Genomic DNA, 22,280 nt, shown 5'->3' on the forward strand with positions numbered 1-22,280 from the left:
ATCGCTTTCTTGTAGTAGTCTTCTCTGAACGGGTTTTCAGACTCATCAGCATAAGCATTTCGGCATTCATGCTTAAAGTGACCTTTCTGTTTACACTTGAAGCACGTCACTTTAGACTTATCAAAGCCCAACTTGGTAGATGGTCCACCAATAGACTTCCTCCCAGTTATCTCCATGAAACGCTGTGCCCGACGAACTGCACTAACCATACACCACCTTATGTCGATCAATTCCATCTCCTCAGGATCAATCTGATCGTAATCTTCCTTTGTCAGGTTGGTGTTGCCTATCTTCCCTTCTACAAGGCTTTCATATGATTCTAGCACAGACGCTAAGAAAACCATCTGTTGCTTTGCCGACTCCTCGCTGAAATTTTGAGTGTTCTTTAAGTCTACAACGATGTTGCATTGAAATAGGTTCTTTGCATCAGACTGGCTTGAATGCGACAAAGAACCACTGTGAAATCCACTGCTTTGACTCTCTTTGCATGAAGTGTTGGAATTTTCAGCAGAAAAAGTTGTCTTGGGAGATGTATTCTTTGGCATCATGCTCTTTGGATAATACAAATCCAAGTTCTGCTGGTATGATGAGTGATTGACTTTGTGTGTTTTTCTTAACTCCAGCTCGTGACTCTCTAGTCTCTCAACCAACAAATCCACTGTGAACTGTTCAGACTTGATCGTATTCTTCAACATCAACGCATAATATTGCCAATCCATCTCATCTGGCAACGAGTCAAACAATTTATCGACTAGCTCTTCTTGAGAATAGAAAATTTCATGTCTCGCCAGCTCCAGCTTCAGGTGCCCAAACCTCTCAATCATTTTACAAACTGATTCATTCTTTAAACAACCAAATAAATCAAATTCTTTTCTTAGAAGTTTCTTTTTGTTTTTCACTAATTCTGCACTTCCCAAACATTTAACTTTCAACATTTCCCAGAGATCTTTAGAACTTTTGTACTCGATCAAGGATATTATATCTTCTCGAACAGACTGAAACAGCAACGCGATGCATTTTTGCTCAGCAACAAACGATTCTATTTCATCAGATGATGTTAAGCTTTCACCAGTTTTGCCTCCATCAATGTATCCATTCTTTAGACTCTACCAGCTGGGATAAGCAAAGGCCTTCAACCATTCTTCAAACTTCTTTGCCCACCGACTGTATTCTTCGATAGCCATCAACTTCGGGGGTTTGTTATATGTTCCAAAAGTACTTTCCACACCCAAGGCATCCGATAAGATTTTCTTTGTACTTGGTGTGTTCTCATTGGTGTTGCTAGAAGAAGTATCATCTCTAGAATTTCTAGCAAAGGCATACATATCGCTAAACGAATTCATGAATAGATCATCCATCTTGTACGTACCTGAAAAAATCAGTCAAACACTTAGAAATATTTTTAAGTTTTGAAAATCAGAAATTTTCAAGCGAAATCAGAAAGATTTTCAAGCGAAATCAGACTTTCAAGCAATATCACTTATTTCGCTTGAACTTTCAAGCGGAATAAGATTTGAAGTGGAATAAGATGCAACTTTTCAAGCGGGATATGACTTTGATCTGATTTCGCTTGAAAATACAAAAGTATTTCAAGCGGAATCAAGATTTCGAGCGAAATTAGACGTAAATCTCAAGCGGAATTAAGATTTTAAAGAGGTTTCGCTTGATATTTTCAAGCGGAATATGATGATGTCATCTTTTCTGAACCGGTTTTCAAGCGGAATATCAAGTTTTTGTATGAATTTGATCGACTTTAAGTCCAATTCTCTCAGGGATTAGTTAACACTATGAAACGCTTGATATATATCAAATTCAGGCCATTTCAACCGCTGAAATATGTTCAAATCAGAAAAGAAAGGGTAGAAGAGTGAAAATCCGATGATTTCAAGCTGTAATGGTATGAACTCCTCGTCCTGAGCTCTGATACCACTTGTTGGATCGGTTCCGTGACCCTAAACAGTCAGTAAAGGCAGTTCATCATCATTTGCTAAGGCGGAATCAAAGCAAACAACGTCACACAGCTTGTTCTCTTTAACTTTCTTTCTATCACTGCTTTTCGGAGCCTTTTACAATGATTCTGACTAAATTTTGGTAGCACCTTGACTCTCTAAACAAGACCTGATTCCGCTCGAATGTTACAAATGAAATCAGTCATCACCTATTTATAGAGCCAGTGATTCCGCTTGAAACTACAATCGGAACCTGATTTCGCTTGAACTGTCCAAGCGGAATCACCAAGTTCACTCGAGCGGAATCTCAAAGTTTGTTGGAGCGGAATTACAAAGAAACCTGATTTCGCTTGAAATGACAAACATGTCATTTCAAGCAGAATAACATGTAATTACCCACTTTTCTTGTATCCAGCTCCTAAACAACCTATCTAGACCTAAGACTCGATTAAGACGTGGTAAACAGACATTCAGTGCACCAACAGACTCCCCCTTGGATGTTGACGAAGTCTTCGGCGTCGAGTCTTCAGTCTAAGTCTCTTTCCAACTTTGTCTTCACATTGTAAAATTAATGATCAAATCAGGTGTTTCACTTTTCTTTCTCAAAAATTCAACCCACGTATATCTGGAAAAATCATCAACTATTACTAGTATATATTTCTTTCCAGAAAAAATTTCTGTACCTATGGGTCCACACAAATCCATGTGTAAAAGTTCCAAATTTTGTGTTATGGAAGATTCAGAAATTGACTTGTGAGAGCTTCTTTTTGATTTTCCCATCTCACAAGCATCACAAGTTTTATCCATTTTAGAGGATATGAAAGGTAATCCTTTTACCAGACCTTTACTTTCTAATTTGCTTAGGTTTTTGAAATTTAAGTGAGCTAATCTTTTATGCCACAACCAACTACTTCCTTTGTTGATTTTTGAAAATAAACATAGTTTAGGATGTTCATTTTCTTCTTTAAAGTCAAAGTAGTATATTGATTGTCTTATTCTTTTCCCACTCAAATATATTTTATTATCATCCATACCTATTAGCAAGCATTTTTCTGGTAAGAATGTTACCTGAAAACCTTTGTCACAGAATTGACCACAACTCAGCAAATTATACTTTAAGCCTTCAACATAAGCTACTCTTTCAATGGTCAAACATCCATACCTGATACATCCGTATCCCATTATCCTTCCTTTCACTCCATTTCCAAAGTTCACCATTTTACCTACCTTTGAGACAAAGTTGTTGAGTAAGCTCCTATCCCCAGTCATGTGCTTGGAGCTTCCTGAGTCGTAGTACAAGATCTGCTGCACATGATGGTCCGGAAATGAAATGGTTAGAGGGTTTTAGGTACCCAGGCATGCTTGGGTACTCTTTCTGATGATATTTTAGCCTTATTATTTCTTCTAAATGACCTTTCATCAGAATTTCTGTTTTATGCTGAGCCATTAACGGAATTTTTCTTTTTCTTTTGGAGATGGTGTTGAACAAGCTTTAGTATTTCAACACACATACAAGAATCATCAGAAATTTCTGATGTTCCTTCTTGTGATGGAATGAAGGGATAATTTTGAAAAGATGAGTGAACTGCTTCTAGAGTTTTTACAAACTCTTGATTGCATTCACTTCTTTTTGGTTCAAGGTTTGGCTTATTAAAGGAGTATTCAGAACATGTTGATTTGCAAGTTTCAGAATCAGATTCTGATATAAATTTATCAAAAATCTGTTGAGTTGCTTTTATAAAGACAGTGGGTTTGTTATTATTTGTTCTTACATAACCCAAACCCTCTCCTTTGTTCTTTGGAGTGGACTCTATGAAATTTATGAATTCTTTTGCTTCTTGAAAACCTCTTACATTAATTTCTTTATCATTGATTTTCTTGTAAAGATCTCTTCTTTCATTTTCATAGAACTCAATTTTAGCTCTTTGATCTAAACTTTGTTCTATAAGTAGTTGATTTTCAAGAATAATTTTATTCAAGGTCCTCTGCAACTCATCAGATTTTTTACCATCTGATTGATGTTTAACTTGCAAGTTTAAAAAATCTGACATGAGCTCATTTAGCTTGTGTTCAAGATCAAGATTGTCTAAACTTACTGTTGTCCTGAAGTCTCTGGTATGTCATCAGAAAGTGCCATGAGACAGAAATTAGCCATTTCTTCTTCTTCTTCATCAGAAGAGTCATCAGATAGCCATGTATCTGTCCCAGCAATTAAGCTGACTTGCTGTTGTTGCTTCTTAGCTTCCTCAAGCTTCTTTTCATAGTAAGCAACATCTTTTAACTTCTTGGTCTTGCACTCAGATGCATAATGACCTTTTTGCTTGCACTTGTAACACACCACCTCAGCCTTTCCTTTATCCTTAGATCTAACTTCTTCTTTAGATCTACCATCCATCCTCCCTCTATCACTCCTCTGGTATCTCTAGCCTCCTCCCCTCAACCTCTGCTCAAATGTTTTGGTGAGCAGTGCTGTTGCATCAGCAAAAGCTGAAAAATCTGATGATGTATCAGAAGTTTCAAGATTCTGGCTGTTTGATGGTTGTGGATCATTGGAAATTGTTTGTCTTTGTGGGTTTGAGATAAGAGCTACAGATCCCCCCCTTTGAATGGTTTCTTCAAATATTTCTTCTTCTCTGGGGATCAAGATGATGTATAAGTCATGAAGACTCATGTTTCCTAGTTCTAAGGTTGAGGACAAAGTCATTGTGAGACTTCTCCATTCTCTAGGCAAAGCATCAAGAAATTTTATGTTTCTTTCATCATTTGATTTAGTTATTCCAAATTTCTTTAGCTCGTTTAAAAGTTTTGTGAACCTTTGATATATGTTATTTAACTTTTCATTAGGTAAACTTTTAAACCTTTCATAAGATGAGACGTTATTTGTTCTCTTGTTTCTTTTCATCCTTTCTCCTCCTTCACAAAGATTTTCCAACTGATCCCATATTTCCTTGGCTGATGCACAAGCATCAACTTGTGAAAATATGTCATTGGGGATGGCTATAATTAAGAGTGATTTTGCTCTTTCATCCCCAGCTACCAGTTCCTTGTCTTCCGCGCTCCACTTTATTTCACTTTTGGGAGCACGGGAGGGAGGGATTTCTGGTGTTTGGTCAGTTGCTGGAACTACTGGTATATCAGTCATTGGTATATGTGGACCCCTTTCAATGGATTAAAACAGAGCTTGGTCATGACCATTAAGGAAATTGACCATCCTGATTTTCCATTGGGGGTATTCCTCTCTGACCAGAGTCGGAGGTTTGGACATCGAACCAATATTGAAAGCATTATTCCAGGATTGAAAGCTGGCCATATTTAGAAAAAAGAAGAAGAAGAGCGATTGATCGTTTGAAAATAATTTATTCAATCTGCTCTGATACCAATTGTTGGACCCAATATGGCCTTAACAACTTCTTTTTACGTAATATGGCAAGTGATTTCAGTATATGTGAAAAAGATGTGTGGAAATGGAAATCAGACTTTCAAGAAATAAGACCTACAGAATTATCAAGTTTATATCACTTTGAAACAAATTAGGTTAACAAGGTGATTGTAAGATTATTATCTGATACAAATGAATCTTGATTTCTGTGGGTGAGAAGAGCAGTGGAGTTTGGGTGTTTGTATATGAATGCTAAACTTCAAACTCAAGTATCTTCTGCCTCTCGAGCCTTCTATTTATAGACGGTTGTGGACATGAATAAACAATTGTTTATTCATGCAATAAGTCCTGCGTAAAGTAGCAATTTGACATATTCATTGAATCCATCGTTCAAGTTGCATTTGTAATCATGATAACCAATAATGTCATGCTTCGGTCATTGGTGGCAGGATAGAGTTGTGATTTTTAGACAAGTGGGGCTTTCATCAGAATTTCTGATAAACCACTTCATCAGAAATTCTGGTGAACAAATCATCAGAAAGTCTGATGATTAGAATCGTCAGAAACTGATGATATTTTATCAGAAATATCATCAGATCCATCAGAAATGACCTTCTCTGATAACCCAAATCAACTCTTGATCAACTTGTGATTCTTTGAAGTGGATACTTTGCATTTCAGTTGTCCTATCTGATCTTCTTCTTCTTACTGTGATCTTCAGGACTGTTATCTCTTCAGAGATCCAGTTGATTGAGATTTTCTTCAATACTTACAAATAAAGTTTCCTAACATTTATTAATCAAACACAATCTAAGAAACTCAGATCCTAACAATTGGTATCAGAGCTAGGACAGTCAAATTTGATCTAACAATCATTTTGACTTAAAAGTTCAGCTCAATTTCATTGATACTTTCGATTGTTCATTTTTAGTGGAAAAACAGAGTAAGGTATAATCACGTACCAAAGTTGATTATTCAGTACCTGTAAAACAACCAGAATGGCGTCACAATCACAGGACACTAATAACATTGGCACACTCTTTAAACCACCTTTGTTGGTCAGATCTGAATACAACATGTGGCAGCGTAGGATGGGTCATATATTAGCTCAACAAAATACAGGGTGTTGGAAGTTGGTTGCCTTTGGACCACATGTTCCAATGGTGCCGAGTGCTGAGGATCCAAAAGTTTTTGAACCTAAGAAAATTGAAAATATTCTGACCAGGATTTTCAAAAAATTGAACTGGATGCCAAAGCTTTTGGCATAGTAGCATCAGGACCCCCAAATGAAATTTATGCTGGGCTGTTACACTGTAACAATGCCAAGGAATTGTGGGATGCACTTAAGGAACAATTTGGTGGTACTGAAGAAGTAACTGAAAATAACAGGGAGGTTTTGAATCAACAGTATGAAACCTTTTGTCACACTAAGGGTGAATCATTAACACAATAGATTGAATGTTTTAGTTGTCTCATAAGTGAACTGAAACTTGTTAATGTTGAATTTGCTAAATCAACTCTAAATAGTAGGTTTCTAAGGTCACTTCCTGAAAAATGGGACACAATTGCTTTTGTAACCAGAAATTCAGTTGGATCCAAAGAACTTACCCTGACCCAGCTTCATGGTAGACTCCTTACCTATGAAAGGGAGTTGAACTAGAAAAAGAAGCTATAAGAGACTGGGAGGGTTGCTGATGATTATACATTTGGCAACACAACTCTTTTGGGTCAGGAAGAATCTGGTGGTAGTAAGGATGAGGGTTATGATCATTACACTGACATAACAGCTGGTGGAGCTTTTAACAACTATGATTCTTACTCATCCAACTATGCTTTTACAGCTAATGGAGAAAACCAGAATTCTGATAATTTGTCCTTTGAACTCAATGATCTCCAGCACTTTGATCCAACTGATCTGGAGAAGATGGATATTTTGCACCAACTTGTACTGCTGAGTGTTAGAACCAGCAAGTTTTATAAGAGAACAGGTAGAAAATTTCCAGGGTTACATGGGAACTTGAAAGTAGAGTTGGATAAGTCAAAGATCAAATGCTACAAGTGTAATAGGTTAGGTCCTTTTTCTAGAGAGAGTAGGAGTCAAAACAATGGACCAATCATCACCCATTCTAGACCACAAAATAACCAAACCACTGTGCAGTATTCCCAATATGCCCCTGATGCTCATGTAAACACTACTCACTATGCACACCCTGCAACCCCTGTTCCAGTGCACTATGTCCAAACCACTATTCCTAAGATACAGTATGTCCAAGCCTCAGCTCCTCAGGTTCAGGTGCAATAAGTTGCACCTCAACAAGCTACCCAACCTTCTGTTCAAACAGAACAGCAAAGCTTCTTAGCCCAAGGCTTTGTTGATTAGAGTAGCTTGCCTGAAGATTTAGCTGATGAAAACTTTGCTCTATATGCTAAGAATGATGTTTCTGGTGATGAATTCTGTTTTGCAGCATTGGAGTCTATTCCAGAAGGGCTAGAAATGGAAGAAGGAACATCCAGTGCAGAAACAGTGGATACAATTGCTGAAGCAGTGGTTACTACTGTTGTTAATGAACAATTGTTGGGAGAAAATTCAGAACCACTGGTGGAACCACTGTCTGACCCCTGGTCTGTTGAAGAAAAAGAGGAAAAGAAAGCCATAAAAAAGTGAACATGACTGTGATTGTGCCATGTTGGCTGCAACTAAGGGAGCTTCTGCATGTGATGTATTGTAAAATACATCTTTTATTTGTGTTCGGTTAAGTCGTTTTTAGATAGTTTTAGTTCGTTTTAGCGTAGAATGTACATACTATTGATATTTTTGTGTTTTCCCGGTCTTTGTAGATAAAATGTGCAGAAATGAGTTAATATTTGACAAGACAAAGTGTCGGATCAGAAAATGGAGGCTCGAGAGCTGAAACGGAACGAAAAAACAGTTACTGTAGCTTTCTGGCGGGCCGCGAAGACTTTAATCTTATTCTTTCACGACCCGCCAAGGAATTAAAATAAGTTTTTGAACTACTGCGTGTCGTGGGCCGTGTAGACTTTACACTTAATTTCTCGCGGGCCGCGAGAACGTGAAATTGACGCCGACATCGTTTTTTCCAACAGCTAGAGGGTTTAGGAACTTATAAATACATCTTATTCTACAACCGCCGCATCATTCACGAATATTGGAGTTCTTAGAGGTTGTTTGAAGATTCTTGAAGGTTGTGAAAGCTAGGAATCATCGGGTAACGCTCGGGAGCATTCGGGATTGAATCGTTCGGGTTTATTCTTCCCGTTACTTTCTTGTTTCGATTGTTTTCAGTTGTTTCTCAATGAATTCAGTTCTGATTATGTTTAGTACTACGTTTTTAGACATGTTTAGCAACTAAATACCTTTAACTACCTAGGCTAATTACGATTGTTTAACAAAGTTTGGATTTTTATTCGTATTAATGTTAGTTTTGGGTTTTCTTGAAAAGTAAACGACTTTGGAATCTTTAATTTGGTGTATATGCGTATCTTGTGTTGATTTTCAATTAGTTGCTCATTTAACATGAATCTTGATGAATGTCTTTCATAGAATAGGTTCGTGTTAATTATCTAATCTCACGGGTTTGGGTAATTTTTGGGTAAATCGGCCGATAACCTTAGAAACGGTAATTAAGAGATTATTAAAACTTGATATTCTACTAATCTTGTCGCTGTAAGGCTCGAGGTTATTAATAGGTCTCGGTTTGGTATATAGCAAGGATTAGGTTTTTTAAGAAAGCAGTCTTAGTTCCCTAATCATACTTGTGTCTATTAAACCAAGTTAAAATCCATAGTTTCCTTAGACTTTCGCGCTGTAAGGTAGATTGTCATATTAGGGCAGTTTTCAAGAAGTTAGAAGACTGTAAGGAAATCTAACAACCGGTAGTGGTAACAGCCTTGTAGAGTCTCACAAGTTTCTTCCTGAGAAGGGTCGAGAGGTTTTAGTAAGGATTTCTTAGGGTTTAGCATTAAAAGATCCTGGTTCCATACCACGTTAATTTCGAATAGAAATCCAATCCTAGTTAAACATCATTCTAGCCTAGGTAGCCTTCATCATCACTTAGTTAAGTCTTCGTCCAACTTCGCGTCTAATTAATCTAGTTAATTTAGTTTAATATTTAATTGCAATTTTAGGATTTTTATTAACCCCCCCCCCAATCAAATAAACAATTAGTTAAGTCGTGTGAGTCTTAGTCTAGATAGAGTCTTAGCATAATTTAATTGAGTCTCGTGGGTTCGATATCCGGACTTACTTAACTTTACTAGAGTCGATCGGTTTGCTTGCCAGTTAGTAGTTTAGTCGAGTTTAGAGAGTCTAGAGTATTACTTTGAGTCTAGATTTAGGTTAATTTTAGTTATTTTCATTAAACTACTTTTGGCGCCGTTGCCGGGGACTCTGTTGCGATTGCGTTAATTACTTTGTTTAGACTTTGGTTGACATATTAGGTGCTATTTATTCGTTTGTTTGAGTCGTAGGAGTCTAATTATAAAAATCAAAAATCAAAATTTTTTTTTTCATCGAGTCGTTTGTTAGAGTCTTCTTACTTTTTTGTATTTGGTTTTGCAGTTGATGCCCCATACGCGCTCGCAGGGATCTCCGCCAAATCCGTTTACAATCAAGTCTTCTTTCTCGTCTTCTTCGTCCGAGGTAAGTTCTTCTACCTTTTCTTCGTCTTCACGCTTCGCCCCTTCTGACTCTACTCTCCACTCTATACCACCGGCCTTTGACTTCACACCGAAGCCGTCACCACACAATTCCCCACCACCCACCCGTCCTCCGAGTCCACCAACCATAGTTCAAATGGCCAATCACACCGTTTACGAGCAAGCCACCACCGATTTCACCGGCGCTACTTCACCCATCACCCTTCCCAATATTACGAATGATAGGTCCTGGCAGATTCCCTCCTACATCATGACGACCATCACCAATTCGTGCCAATTCCATGGCTGTGATGATGAGGATGCTCCCGCCCACATAAATCGCATCACCCGCCTTTGTAGCACCTTCTCCATTGAGGGTGTTAATCTAGATGCCAGGTACCTTCAGGTTTTCCCATTCACTCTCGCTGGCCGCGCAGCCGTCTGGTTCGATTCGTAGCCAGCGGGAACTTTCACCACCTGGTCAGGTTTACGAGATGCTTTCTTAGCCAAATATTTCCCACCTGCCAAAGCATCTCGTCTACGTGATCAGATCCATTTGTTCCAGATGGAGCCTGGTGAGCCATACCACCTGGCTTGGGAGTGTTTCCAAACTCTGATTTCTCGTTGTTCTCAGCATGGTTTATCGGATTGGGCACTAGTTGAAAAGTTCTACAATGGTCTCACCCCCGAGATCAAAGCCCGGTTCGATACTTCTACTGGAGGGTAACTTATGGGTAAAAAGACAGTTAATGAGTGCAATGATTTATTTGAGAGTTTCGCCCATTCTGACATGGACTATAACACTACCAGCAGGACTTCCATTCCTGTGACTACCTCCTCGCTCGCTAGAGGGGTAAACCAAATTGGCTTGGATTCATCGGTTGCTGCTGCTCTAGAGAGGATGGATAAATCTTTTAAACAAGAGTTGAATAAGATTAGGAAAAAGGTCGATAGGTGTGAGGTTTGTAGGGGAGGCCACGATACGATAGATTGTCCTACACTTACACTTGAGGAGGTAGAGTTTATAGCCGGTCAGTCTAGGGGTCCCACAAATCCTTTCAATAATTCTAATTATAACTCCAACTGGCGCGGTAGTGGCAAAAATAATGGTTTTCGCTCTTCCGGTAACCCTCCTGGTTTTCCATCTGGTCAGTATCAAAATAGGGGGCCCGGTATATACACTAGTAGTGGTTCAGGTCAGCGAGGTCAGTTATGTGGTTCAGGTTCAGGGGGTCAGTTTACTATTGGGGGTCAAATCAAGAGGGTCAAGGTAGTGGTAAGGGTTAAGAGGGTAGTTTAAGTAGGATTGAAGAGATGTTTGCTCAGTTGATGTTGAGAGATCAGGCTACACAGAAATCTTTAACTGAATTTGGTAATTTCACTAAAAATCAAGATCAAATTAATAAAAGTTAAGAGTTTCAGCTTAAAAGTCAACAATCCGCACTTTTAGACCTTCAGAGGACAGTAGGGGGTATAGCTAAACAATTACAGGAGCACCCACCTGGTCAGTTTTCAGGAAATACCTACCCGAACCCAGCTAACCATTCAGTTAAAGCTATTACCACCCGCAGTGGAAAGAGTTTAGGAGAGGTAGTGAGAGAGAGTGTTGAGGTAGAAGATGAAGAAGTTGATGAAGAGATCGAGATGGAGGCTCCCAGTAAGGTGCACATGAGGCTAGACCCAGCAAGCACCGCACACACCGAGGAGTCTCAAGTGGAGAAGCAACCGGCTAGGATTAGACCGTCACCATTAGTTGATCCTTCTCGCGTCCCATACCCCGCCCGCCTGAAGCATCAGAAATACGCTAAGGAGTATGGGCAATTTCTGGAAATGTTTAAGCAATTGAAAATCAATCTTCCGTTCATAGAGGCCTTATAGTCCATGCCGAAGTATGCTAAATTCCTTAAGGACCTTCTAAAATGTAAGGAGAGGATAGGTGAGCTTTCGAACATTCCTTTGACCAGAGGTTGTTCCGCGGTGGTCTTGAATAAGCTACCAGAGAAATTAACCGACCCGGGTACATTCACCATTCCATGCCTTTTTGGGGGAGCCGTTACCCCTGCTCATGCTCTAGCTGATTTAGGCGCTAACATCAATCTGATGCCATTCTCTTTGTATGAGAGGTTAGGTTTAGCAGAGCTTACACCCACGCGTATGTCGTTGTCCTTGGCCGACCGTTCGGTCAAGTATCCTCGTGGGATAGTGGAGAATCTGTTGGTTAAAGTTGATAAATTCGTATTTCCCGTAGATTTCGTCGTTCTTGACATGGAGGCCGATGAGAGAGTTCCTATTATTTTGGGTCGTCCATTCCTTAGAACCGCAAAGGCGATCATCGACGTCTTTGACGGTAAGATTTCTCTTCGTGCGGGTGACGAGATTGTCACATTCGAGATCGATAGAGCCATGTAGCATCCTAGGGGTAGAGACGAAGATAACGGGCCGTGTCATTCCGTTTACTTTCTAAACGCTTTCATATCTTGTGTTGACACGTGTCTCGAGTACATTAGTGGGGCTGACCTAGTAGGTGAGGGAGTTGTTGACGAGATTGATGTAGAAAAGGTTGAGGAGGAGCAGTTGGATGAGAGCGATGAGTTGTGGGTTCCAGAGATGTTGGAACTTAATGAGGTTAGTGATGAGAGTACTCCTTTAGACATTCCACCGCCATTAGAACTTAAGGCTCTTCCATCACATCTTGAGTACGCTTTCTTAGGAGAGAAGCCGAATATGCTCGTCATCATCTCTTCGAAGTTGATGGAGGAGGAGAAAGTAAGGTTGATTGAGGTGCTGAGGAAACATAGAGAGGCGATTGCATAGAGGTTGTCTGATATTAAGGGGATTAGCCCCACTTTTTGCACGCACCGTATTCTGATGGAGGAGGTTTACAAGCCGATGGTGCAGCCACAACGACGTCTCAACCCGAATATGTAGGAGGTAGTTAAGAAGGAAGTTATGAAGTTGCTAGAGTCCAGATAGATATACCCGATTTCCGATTCAGCTTGGGTGAGCCCTACTAAGGCGTCCCGAAGAAAGGGGGGATGACAGTCGTTCTGAATGCGAAAAATAAGCTCATACCTTCACGTACGGTCACGGGTTGGCAGGTGTGCATTGACTATCGAAAGTTAAATGAAACATCCGGAAGGACCACTTTTCGCTCCCATTTATTGATCAGATGCTTGAGCGGCTTGCAGGTCAGCAGTTTTATTGCTTTCTCGATGGGTTTTTGGGTTACTTTCAGATCCCCATCACACCGGAGGATCAAGAAAAGACAACCTTTACATGTCCATACGGCACGTACGCGTACCGACACATGCGTTTGGTCTATGTAATGCTCCAGCTACATTCCAGCGATGCGTGATTGCGATCTTTCAGGATATGGTAGAGAGTTCGATGGAGGTGTTTATGGACGATTTTTTAGTGTACGGTAATTCTTTCAAACATTGCTTATTAATCTTGAGAAGATGTTGAGGAGATGTGTTGAAACAAAGCTGATGTTGAATTGGGAAAAGTGTCACTTCATGGTGACTGAGGGGATAGTATTGGCTCATAAGATTTCGAGAGCTGGTATTGAGGTTGCTAGAGCGAAGATAGATACGATCAGCCGGCTTCCTCCACCGACTAGTGTTAAGTCGACTCGTAGTTTTCTCGATTTTACGGTTTTTTACAGGCGCTTTATTAGGGATTTTTCTAAAATTACTTGCCCCATGACTCGACTGTTGGAGAAGGATGTTCCGTTTGTCTTTCACAAGGAAGGCCTTAAAGCGTTTGAGTTCCTTAAAGAGAAACTAGTCAGTGCGACGCTAGTGATTACGTAGTTGGTGCGGTGTTAGGGCAGAGACGGGAGAATCACTTTCACCCGATCTATTACGCGAGTAAAATACTGAATGAAGCCCAACAAAATTACACCACTACTGAGAAGGAACTGTTAACAGTCGTGTTTGCATTTGACAAGTTCCGTTCTTCCTTGTTCTTTCGAAAACCGTAGTGTATGCCGACCACTCAGCTTTGTGTTACCTTTTCAGAAGAAAGACGCTAAGCCGCGTCTGATACGATGGATCCTACTTCTTTCTAAATTTGATATAGAAATAAAGGATAAGAAAGGAGCAGAGAACGTTGCGGTAGACCCTCTCGCATTTGGAGGATCCTAGTAGGGAAGAGATTCGTGAGGAGGCGATAGGAGACAGATTCCCTCACGAGTCTATTGATAATATTGCAGCAGAGCAGGAGGGTTTGCCATGGTTTAGAGATCTAGCTAATTACCTTGCAAACGGATTTGTGATAGATGGGATGAGTCGCCAGCAGAAGAAGAAGCTTTTGAATGATGCACAGAGATATATATAGGATGATCCCTACCTTTTCAAGATAGGAGGTGATCGGATTTTGAGGAGGTGTGTGAGTAGAGAAGATGGTTTAGACATTATTCGACATGTTCATGAGGGTTTGACAGGAGGCCACCATGGTCTGCATGTGACCGCTTAGAAGGTTTTCGATTGTGAGTTTGTGAGAAAGTGTGATCATTGCTAACAAACCGGCAACATCTCATCCAAGGATGAGATGCCCAGAACCCTATTCAAGTGTTAGAAGTCTACGATGTTTGGGGCATTGATTTCATGGGACCATTTCCATTTTCGAGTGGGAATCGGTACATCCTCGTGGCTGTTGACTATGTTTCGAAGTGGGTGGAAGCTCAAGCTTTGCCTACAAACGACACACGTATATATGCATATCCTGTGTTGATTTTCAATTAGTTGCTCGTTTCACATGAATCTTAATGAATGTCTTTCATTGAATAGGTTCGTGTTAATTATTTAATCTCACGGGTTTGGGTAATTTTTGGGTAAATCGGCCGATAACCTTAGAAACGGTAATTAAGAGATTATTAAAACTTGATATTCTACTAATCTTGTCTCTGTAAGGCTCGAGGTTATTAATAGGTCTCAGTTTGGTATATAGCTAGGATTAGGTTTTGTAAGAAATCGGTCTTAGTTCCCTAATCATACTCGTGTCTATTAAACCAAGTTAAAATCCATAGTTGTCTTAGACTTTCACGTTGTACGGTAGATTGTCATATTAGGGCACTTTTCAAGAAGTTAGAAGACTGTAAGGAAATCTAACAACCGATAGTCGTAACAGCCTTGTAGAGTCTCACAAGTTTCTTCCTGAGAAGGGTTGGGAGGTCTTAGTAGGGATTTCTTAGGGTTTGGCATTAGAAGATCCCGGTTCCATACCACGTTAATTTCGAATAGAAATCCAATCCTAGTTTAACATGAGTCTAGCCTAGGTAGCCTTCATCATCACTGAGTTAAGTCTTCGTCCAACTTCGCGTCTAATTAATCTATCTAATTTAGTTAAATATTTAATTGCAAATTTAGGATTTTTAGTAACCCCCCCAGTCAAATAAATAATTAGTTAAGTTGTGTCAGTCTTAGTCTACATAGAGTCTTGCCGTAAATTAATTGAGTCTCGTGGGTTCAATATCCAAACTTACTTAACTTTACTAGAGTCGATCGGTTCGCTTGCCGGTTAGTAGTTTAGTCGAGTTTAGAGAGTCTAGAGTATTACTTTGAGTCTAGATTTAGGTTAATTTTAGTTGTTTTTATTAAACTACTTTTAGCACATCAGCATGCTTAGATAGTCTTTGGTATGTAGATAGTGGAGGCTCCAGGCACATGACTTGATGTAGAGCAATACTCAAAGAATTCAAAACTCATGGAGGGGGTGATATATCTTTTGGTAATAATAGTAAAGGAAAGGTTTTGAGTTCTGGTACAGTACAGTCTGGAAAAGTTAAGTTTGAAAGTGTCAATCTAATTGACAATCTAAAATTCAACCTCCTTAGTGTCTCACAAATGAGTGACAAAGGTTATGGGTCATTCTTTACTAAGGAGTGTTGTAGGATTCTTGGACCAGAAATGGTTAAAAAGATTGAAGAAATAATAAAAAATGGAAAAACTCAACTTGTTTCTCAAAGGAGTGGCAATGTTTATGTAGTTGATTTGTCAAAAGAGAGCCCCATGACTGATGCCTGTCTGTTCTCAGCTGCCTCTAACAAAGAGACAGAACTATGGCACAGAAGATTGGGGCACACAAATCTCAAGACAATCACTGCTTTGTCAAAACAGGGCCCTGTAAGAGGTCTTCCACAAAAATTGTTCACCTGTCCTGAGCATTGTATTTCCTGTTTAAAAGGAAAACAACATAAAAGCTCATTTAAGTCCATTGATGAGTCCAAAACAACCAAGTGCTTGCAAATGTTCACATGGATCTGGTTGGCCCAGTAAAAGTCATGAGTCTTAAAAAGAAAAGATATTGTTTGGTAATTGTAGATGACTTTTCTAGGTTTACATGGACTTATTTCTTACATTCTATTGATGAGACTGCATGCTGTAGGATCGTTTTCAAGACCGAAACGAGTTGTTTAGAGGTGTTCTTCTCAATACGAGAGGCCGAAACTAATGTATCGAGTTCGAAACAGCTTACAATTCACTTTAAATGTCTTGTTTATTGATTTGACAAAGTTTTACAGCTAGTAGACACTTCAGCAGCACTTCGGCTCTGGAATCGCCAAGTTTAAAACTACTTCAAATGAAATCACAAGGCACCTATTTATCGGCTAGCTAATTTCGCATGAACAAGTTCACACGAAATTACTTTCACACGAAATGCCTATTTTGTGCGAAATTACTAGCTGATTTCGTGTGAAATCACTGGTTGATTTCGTACGAAATTACACTCTGTTATTTCATGCGAAATTACCTTCTAACCTATTTTTGACAGTTTCCTTGTATAACGTTCCCTGATCTATCTAAACACATACAAGACTCGATACAAGACGAGGTCAACAGACGTATGCACCAACAGACTCCCCCTCGGATGTTGACGAAGTCTTCAGTGTCGAGTCTTCAACGTCTTCAGTCTTTATCAGTCTCTATGCTCTTTCTGAAGTATCTAACAGTGTAAATATCCTCAGTCTCTCTCTTCTCTTTTCATCAGCACCAACAGATAACCTCCCCTCGGATATTGATCTTCTCTTTTCAGGATCAGAACTTAGCTCTCGTTCAAGAATCGTGATCTGGCTTTCACTCTGCTCAAATTTAGCCTTGGAAACCTGCATAAATCTCTACCTCACAATAAATTTCACAAATTTAAAATTTGACAAATTTATAAATCACTTGCAGAAACCAAACAACCAAGAAATGATTTTACAATTTTAATCCCTGATGAACGACTTGTAGAAATAGAATGATTTAACATTTAAAAGATTCTGATGACCACTTGTAGGCAAAACATCCAAAATCTTTTCTCATTATACACAAACTCCCCCTCACGAAATGTTCATCATGTTTAGCACTTGGAATTTTGAAAATCAGCTTTTCAACATCAGTTGTCGAAAATCTTTTTGGATTTTTCAAAAAATTATGCTAAAACACACAGAAAATCTTTTTGGATTTTTCTTTATAATGAAATGCAATAAAGAAATATTTACATACAATCTTTTTGTGAGTTTGTGTAAGAGGATCATATCGGTTTATGAGACAAATCACCAACACCGTTAAGCTTTAAACATTTTAAGTTCTAAACAATTCACTTAGATTGTCAGTATACTGATCCACTTAAATTTTCACACAAAGTTCAACTGTTTCGAGATACGAGATTAGTGTTTTAAAGTACTTAAACTTATTTGAGTGTCCCACCTCAGAATATACTCCCGTATCCAGACTTCTATATTCAGTCTTACAGGTGAATGTACACTAATGATATATGTAAACGGGTAAATGCGAGACCGTGAGAGCTCAGGCTAGAACTTCCGTTCGTACAAAGAGATGACGGCTCGTCTTTAGGTGTGTCCCGTTTGGGGATATTTTCTTCAACAACACATGATTAACATTTTTCAATGTTTCATCATTTTTTTTGTACTGAGGGCTGACTTTAAGATTAAAGCTTTTGCAAAGTATTATACGAGGACTAGGCTATTGCTCCCGCAAAATTAGAAGTCCTGGTATAATACCCCAGATATCACCACGCATAAAGACCTAGTATGTCAGAAATAGAAAATCTTTCAAACAAGATTTCGGGAGTTACCCATATATCCGGGAGATGTTCCCCACGAGATAAGTAAGTATTTGAATTTATGTTTATATCTCGAAAACAATCTACTGAATGTATAAAAACCTACTGGCATATCCGCAGTGAGAGTGTTTATCTCATTTTTGACTTTACAATTCTTTAGCGTGCTGTGATAGTCCACTGATGTACTATCATTAGTCTCTTTTTCACAACAAAACTCTTTTTCATTTTTCGATGTTTTTGGTTTTTTTTTTTTTGGTTTTATAATCATTTTTTAAATTTTTTTAAATTTTCGAAATTTCTAAATTTTTACTCCCCCTAAAATCAAAATATATTTCAATTTTGATTTTCTGGGAAAATTTGAAAACAAACTGTACAAGAAACTGACAACTGTTGTGAATTGCTTCAATTCGCCATCCACTTGGCGTAAATAATCAGAACTCCCCCTTACAACAAATTATTTTCCCATTATGATTTCAAAACACTTAAGTTTGTTTTAATCAAAATGGTTTTTCCGGAAAATAAGATTTGTTGATTTTACCACTTGTAAAGATGGGGATTACTCATCACTTTGTTCTCTTCAATCTCTTGAAAAATTTAACAATTTTAGATTTTTATCAACACAACCACTTATAGGAAAGATAAATCAAGTACAACTTAATGTCCCTGATTAATCCTTTTGAACTTCGAAATATCATTTAACAACCTCCATTCACTTCTGTGATATTTTTCAAGAAAGATGTTGATTCCTGCTCCACGATTACCAACTTGGGAGTTCTGGCAAGTCAGGATTTTCAAGTAAAAAATACAGACACCAAAGCCTGACCAGCTTTGGGTGTGACCTTTTTTCTTCATAAACATCTTTTACCCCTTTGGCTTTTCCCTCAACCATTTTCCCAAAAATCATTTTCACATTCCCATTAAATGTTTTCTTGACATCAAATTCTTTTTTCTCAGAATAGAATGGATTCGAGATCTCAACTTTTCCAACCTTTTGTTTAAAATTTTCAGTCCTCAATGGTGGAAAATTCACATCATCCATTAGAGGAACTGATTTCTCATCTTTTAAATCAACTTGTGGCTCCTCTGACTTTGTGGAATCAGATTCATCACCATATTTCACATCTGATTTCTTAACAACCCATGTTTCGTTGTTAGAATTCACCCTTCTTCTGTAAAACCTTTTTGAACATTCACCAACTTCATATGTTGAATTTTTGAAAATTTTAAACTTTTCCGTTGGTGGTTCTGTTTTATCAACAACTTTTTCTTTCAGTTTAGAAGCAACTTCCTGTTTCGTGTTGGTTGCCTTTGGACAATTCCAGGAAATATGACCAACTTCTTGACAACGATAACACGTTCTTGTCTCCTTTCTCTGATTGGCTCCATTTTTCATTCCTTCTTCCCTCTTTGCAAGGAATTCTCTGTTTGATTGTTTCCAGAATGAACTCTTTTCTTCTTCATCAGAACTGGACCCTGAAACAAATACAGTTTTTGGTTTATTAGATTTTTCATTTTTATGATTTTTCGGTGGAACAAAACCTAAGCCCTTCTTTTTGAAATTACCGTTATGGTTTGGTTTCTTTTGAAAACCAGAATCAGAACCGTAACTCTTTTTCTTGTTTAGAATTTTGTTTACTTTTTGTTGATCTCTTGAAGTGTATTTTTTAGGTTTTTCATTAAGATTTAAATCTTTTATTTTAGAAATATTAATTTCTATTAATTTGAAAACCTTTTTGATCTTTTCAGTTTGAACACTTCTTATTGGAAATTCTTCATCAGAATATAATTTGTCTGAATCATTCAAAGTATATGTCACTTTGATTGGTTCGTCATTCAAATTAGATTTTGATAACAAGAATTCTTTATTGTAAACCTTTTTAACTGACGACTTTGGACTGTCAACTGATGATGATCCCGAACTTTCAGACTCAGACTTTAACTCTGACTCCTCATCTTTATCCAACACCTGATCGACCACTTTCTTTATTAACTCGGACTCATGATCAGTGTCAGACGATGTGAACGTGACATTAATGTTTCTGGTAATTCATCAGTTGTTTCGGATTTTAACTTTATATTGACAACCTTTTTGACTTGCTCCTCATTCGGTTTTCTGGGAGAATACCCTTCCCAGATCGGAGGCGGACACTTGTTATAACTGACACTCTGTTTCTTACCAGTATCCTTTTCTTTCGGTTTCTCATCTTGAAAGACTTCAAGACCTGCAACAGTTGGATAAATTCGATCAATCAAATAATCAAAACTAGAATAACTTTGTAACAACCGTCTAATTCTTTCATTTTTGATCTTTTCTGTTTCCAGCTCTTGCTTCCACTTTACACTTTCTTCGATGTAAAAATTTATAGCTTTCTGCTTTGACATTATCACAACATTCATCATAGTCAACGCATCTTCTCTTTCAGAATTTGTCTTTTGTAGACCAGTTACTGTTCTGTTCAACACATCATATGATTCTTTCACGTTATTGAGATCAAACAGTAACTTTTCCTTCATTTTGTCAAACTCACTCAACTTTTCATCTTTTTCTTCACACTGCTTGCAAGATTCCAAGCATTTTTCACATGGTTTGGTGACCTCAACAATCTTTCTACTTCAATAACCTTCTCAACTTCAACCACTTTCTCAACTACAATTACTTTCTCTGCTTCAACCATCTTCTCAGCGACTTTAACTTCTTCACTTTGTTCAGACTTTTCATTTTGAGCAACACTCTCATATTTCATCCTCTTCTGTTCCTTTGCTGCTCGTCTCTCTTTCAGCTTCTCCAATCGATCTGCAAAATAAAATTGAAAACTTTCAGGAGATAATGAAGATCTACCAATATTTATTTGAACTTCTTCTTCATCATCACTGTCATCAGATGAAGATTGATCAAATACAATTGTCTTTTCTGAACTATCGTCAGAAGAAACAGACTCTCCATCTTTGTTCTTTTCATCACTAGCAATTCCTTTCATCCATTCCTTCAACAAATCTGGTTCTTGAACTATTTGTGCAGTCAAAGCTACAACTTTTGAATCAGATGGAATGCATTTGTCCCAGCTGAAGCCTTCTGCAACTTTTTCATCATCTTGATCAATGATACCAAAATAAGCTTTCTTATTTGCTTCTTCAATCATTTTAGCATGTGCAGTTTGTGGTTCTTTTTGTTGATGCGGTTGATGAGCAACTTGTTGATATATAGCTTTCCGATAATAATCATTACCACCGAATGGATTCTTTGCTCCACTTGCTTCTCGATTAGTACATTCCCTCTTGAAATGACCTTTCTCCCTGCACCGAAAACAAGTAACTTTAGATTTATCAAAACCCAAAGTAGAAACATTAGCATCCAGGAAATCATCTCTTCCTGTAATCATTTTAAACTTTTCAGCTCTTCTTAAAACACTTGCCAAACACCATTTAATGTCCATAAGCTCCATTTCCTCAGCATCAATCTGATCGTAATCCGCCTTTGTTAGCATAGGATTTCCGATCCTTCCTGCAACCAATCCCTCATAGGATTCTAACACTGTAGCAAGCAATGACATGTGACTTTTGGCAACTTCTTTAGAGAAATTTTGACCATTCTGAAGATGCAACGCGATGTTGCAATGTAAAACTTGACCATTACTATTGTTTGAGCTTTGAAATTGATGACTTGAGGTTGAACTCTTCAGATTAACACTTGGATATGAAGAGAATCGACTACTGCTGCCTGGACTTTGATTAACAGATCCAAATGAGTTTTCAGCACTGAAAGCAGTTTGGATTTTTGGACTTGCTTCAACCTCTTGAACACTACCTTTGTAATACATTTTGATGTCTTGTTGACCACTCGGATTGTTCATCCTTGCAATCTTTTGATGTTCAAGATCTTGACCCTCAATCTTTTCAATGAACTGGGAAATTGTAAATTTGTCATATTCTCCTGTGTTTTTCAAAATCATCAAATATGCACCCCACTCTTTCTGAGGTAAAGCATCAGCTAACTTATCGACCCATTTTTCTTAATCTTTGCTAATATCCAACAATGACATTGATCGCAGTAAGTGGCAATATCTTTCAATCAGCTTCTTTGAAGATTCACCTGGTAAGCTCAAAAACAAGTCAAATTCGTTCTTAAACAATGCTTTCTTACCTCTGGTCATCTTCTCACTTCCCTCAAACTTAGTTTTAAGTGCTTCCCAAATCGAACGTGAAGTATTGTCATGTTGTAGCAAAATGAA

General features: G+C 38.2%; 1 protein-coding gene across 1 annotated transcript; it reads left to right on the top strand.

The window, feature by feature from the left end:
- The first annotated feature begins 11,865 nt into the window (after window positions 1-11,865).
- Window positions 11,866-12,798, top strand: LOC110893304. The gene is made up of 2 exons (XM_022140419.1): window positions 11,866-12,389; window positions 12,492-12,798. The coding sequence occupies exons 1-2, from the start codon at window positions 11,866-11,868 to the stop codon at window positions 12,796-12,798; spliced, it is 831 nt and encodes a 276-aa protein (XP_021996111.1).
- The last annotated feature ends 9,482 nt before the right edge of the window (window positions 12,799-22,280 follow it).

The sequence above is a fragment of the Helianthus annuus genome, chromosome 2 (assembly GCF_002127325.2).
Source record: "Helianthus annuus cultivar XRQ/B chromosome 2, HanXRQr2.0-SUNRISE, whole genome shotgun sequence".
Classification (NCBI taxonomy): domain Eukaryota; kingdom Viridiplantae; phylum Streptophyta; class Magnoliopsida; order Asterales; family Asteraceae; genus Helianthus; species Helianthus annuus.

Bases quoted from the DNA above. Each gene is read 5' to 3' on its own strand.
- LOC110893304 (XM_022140419.1), top strand. From the start codon at position 11,866: ATGCCGAAGTATGCTAAATTCCTTAAGGACCTTCTAAAATGTAAGGAG. The intron at 12,390-12,491 runs GTAGCATCCTAG...CGAGTACATTAG, and splicing joins TTCGAGATCGATAGAGCCAT to TGGGGCTGACCTAGTAGGTG.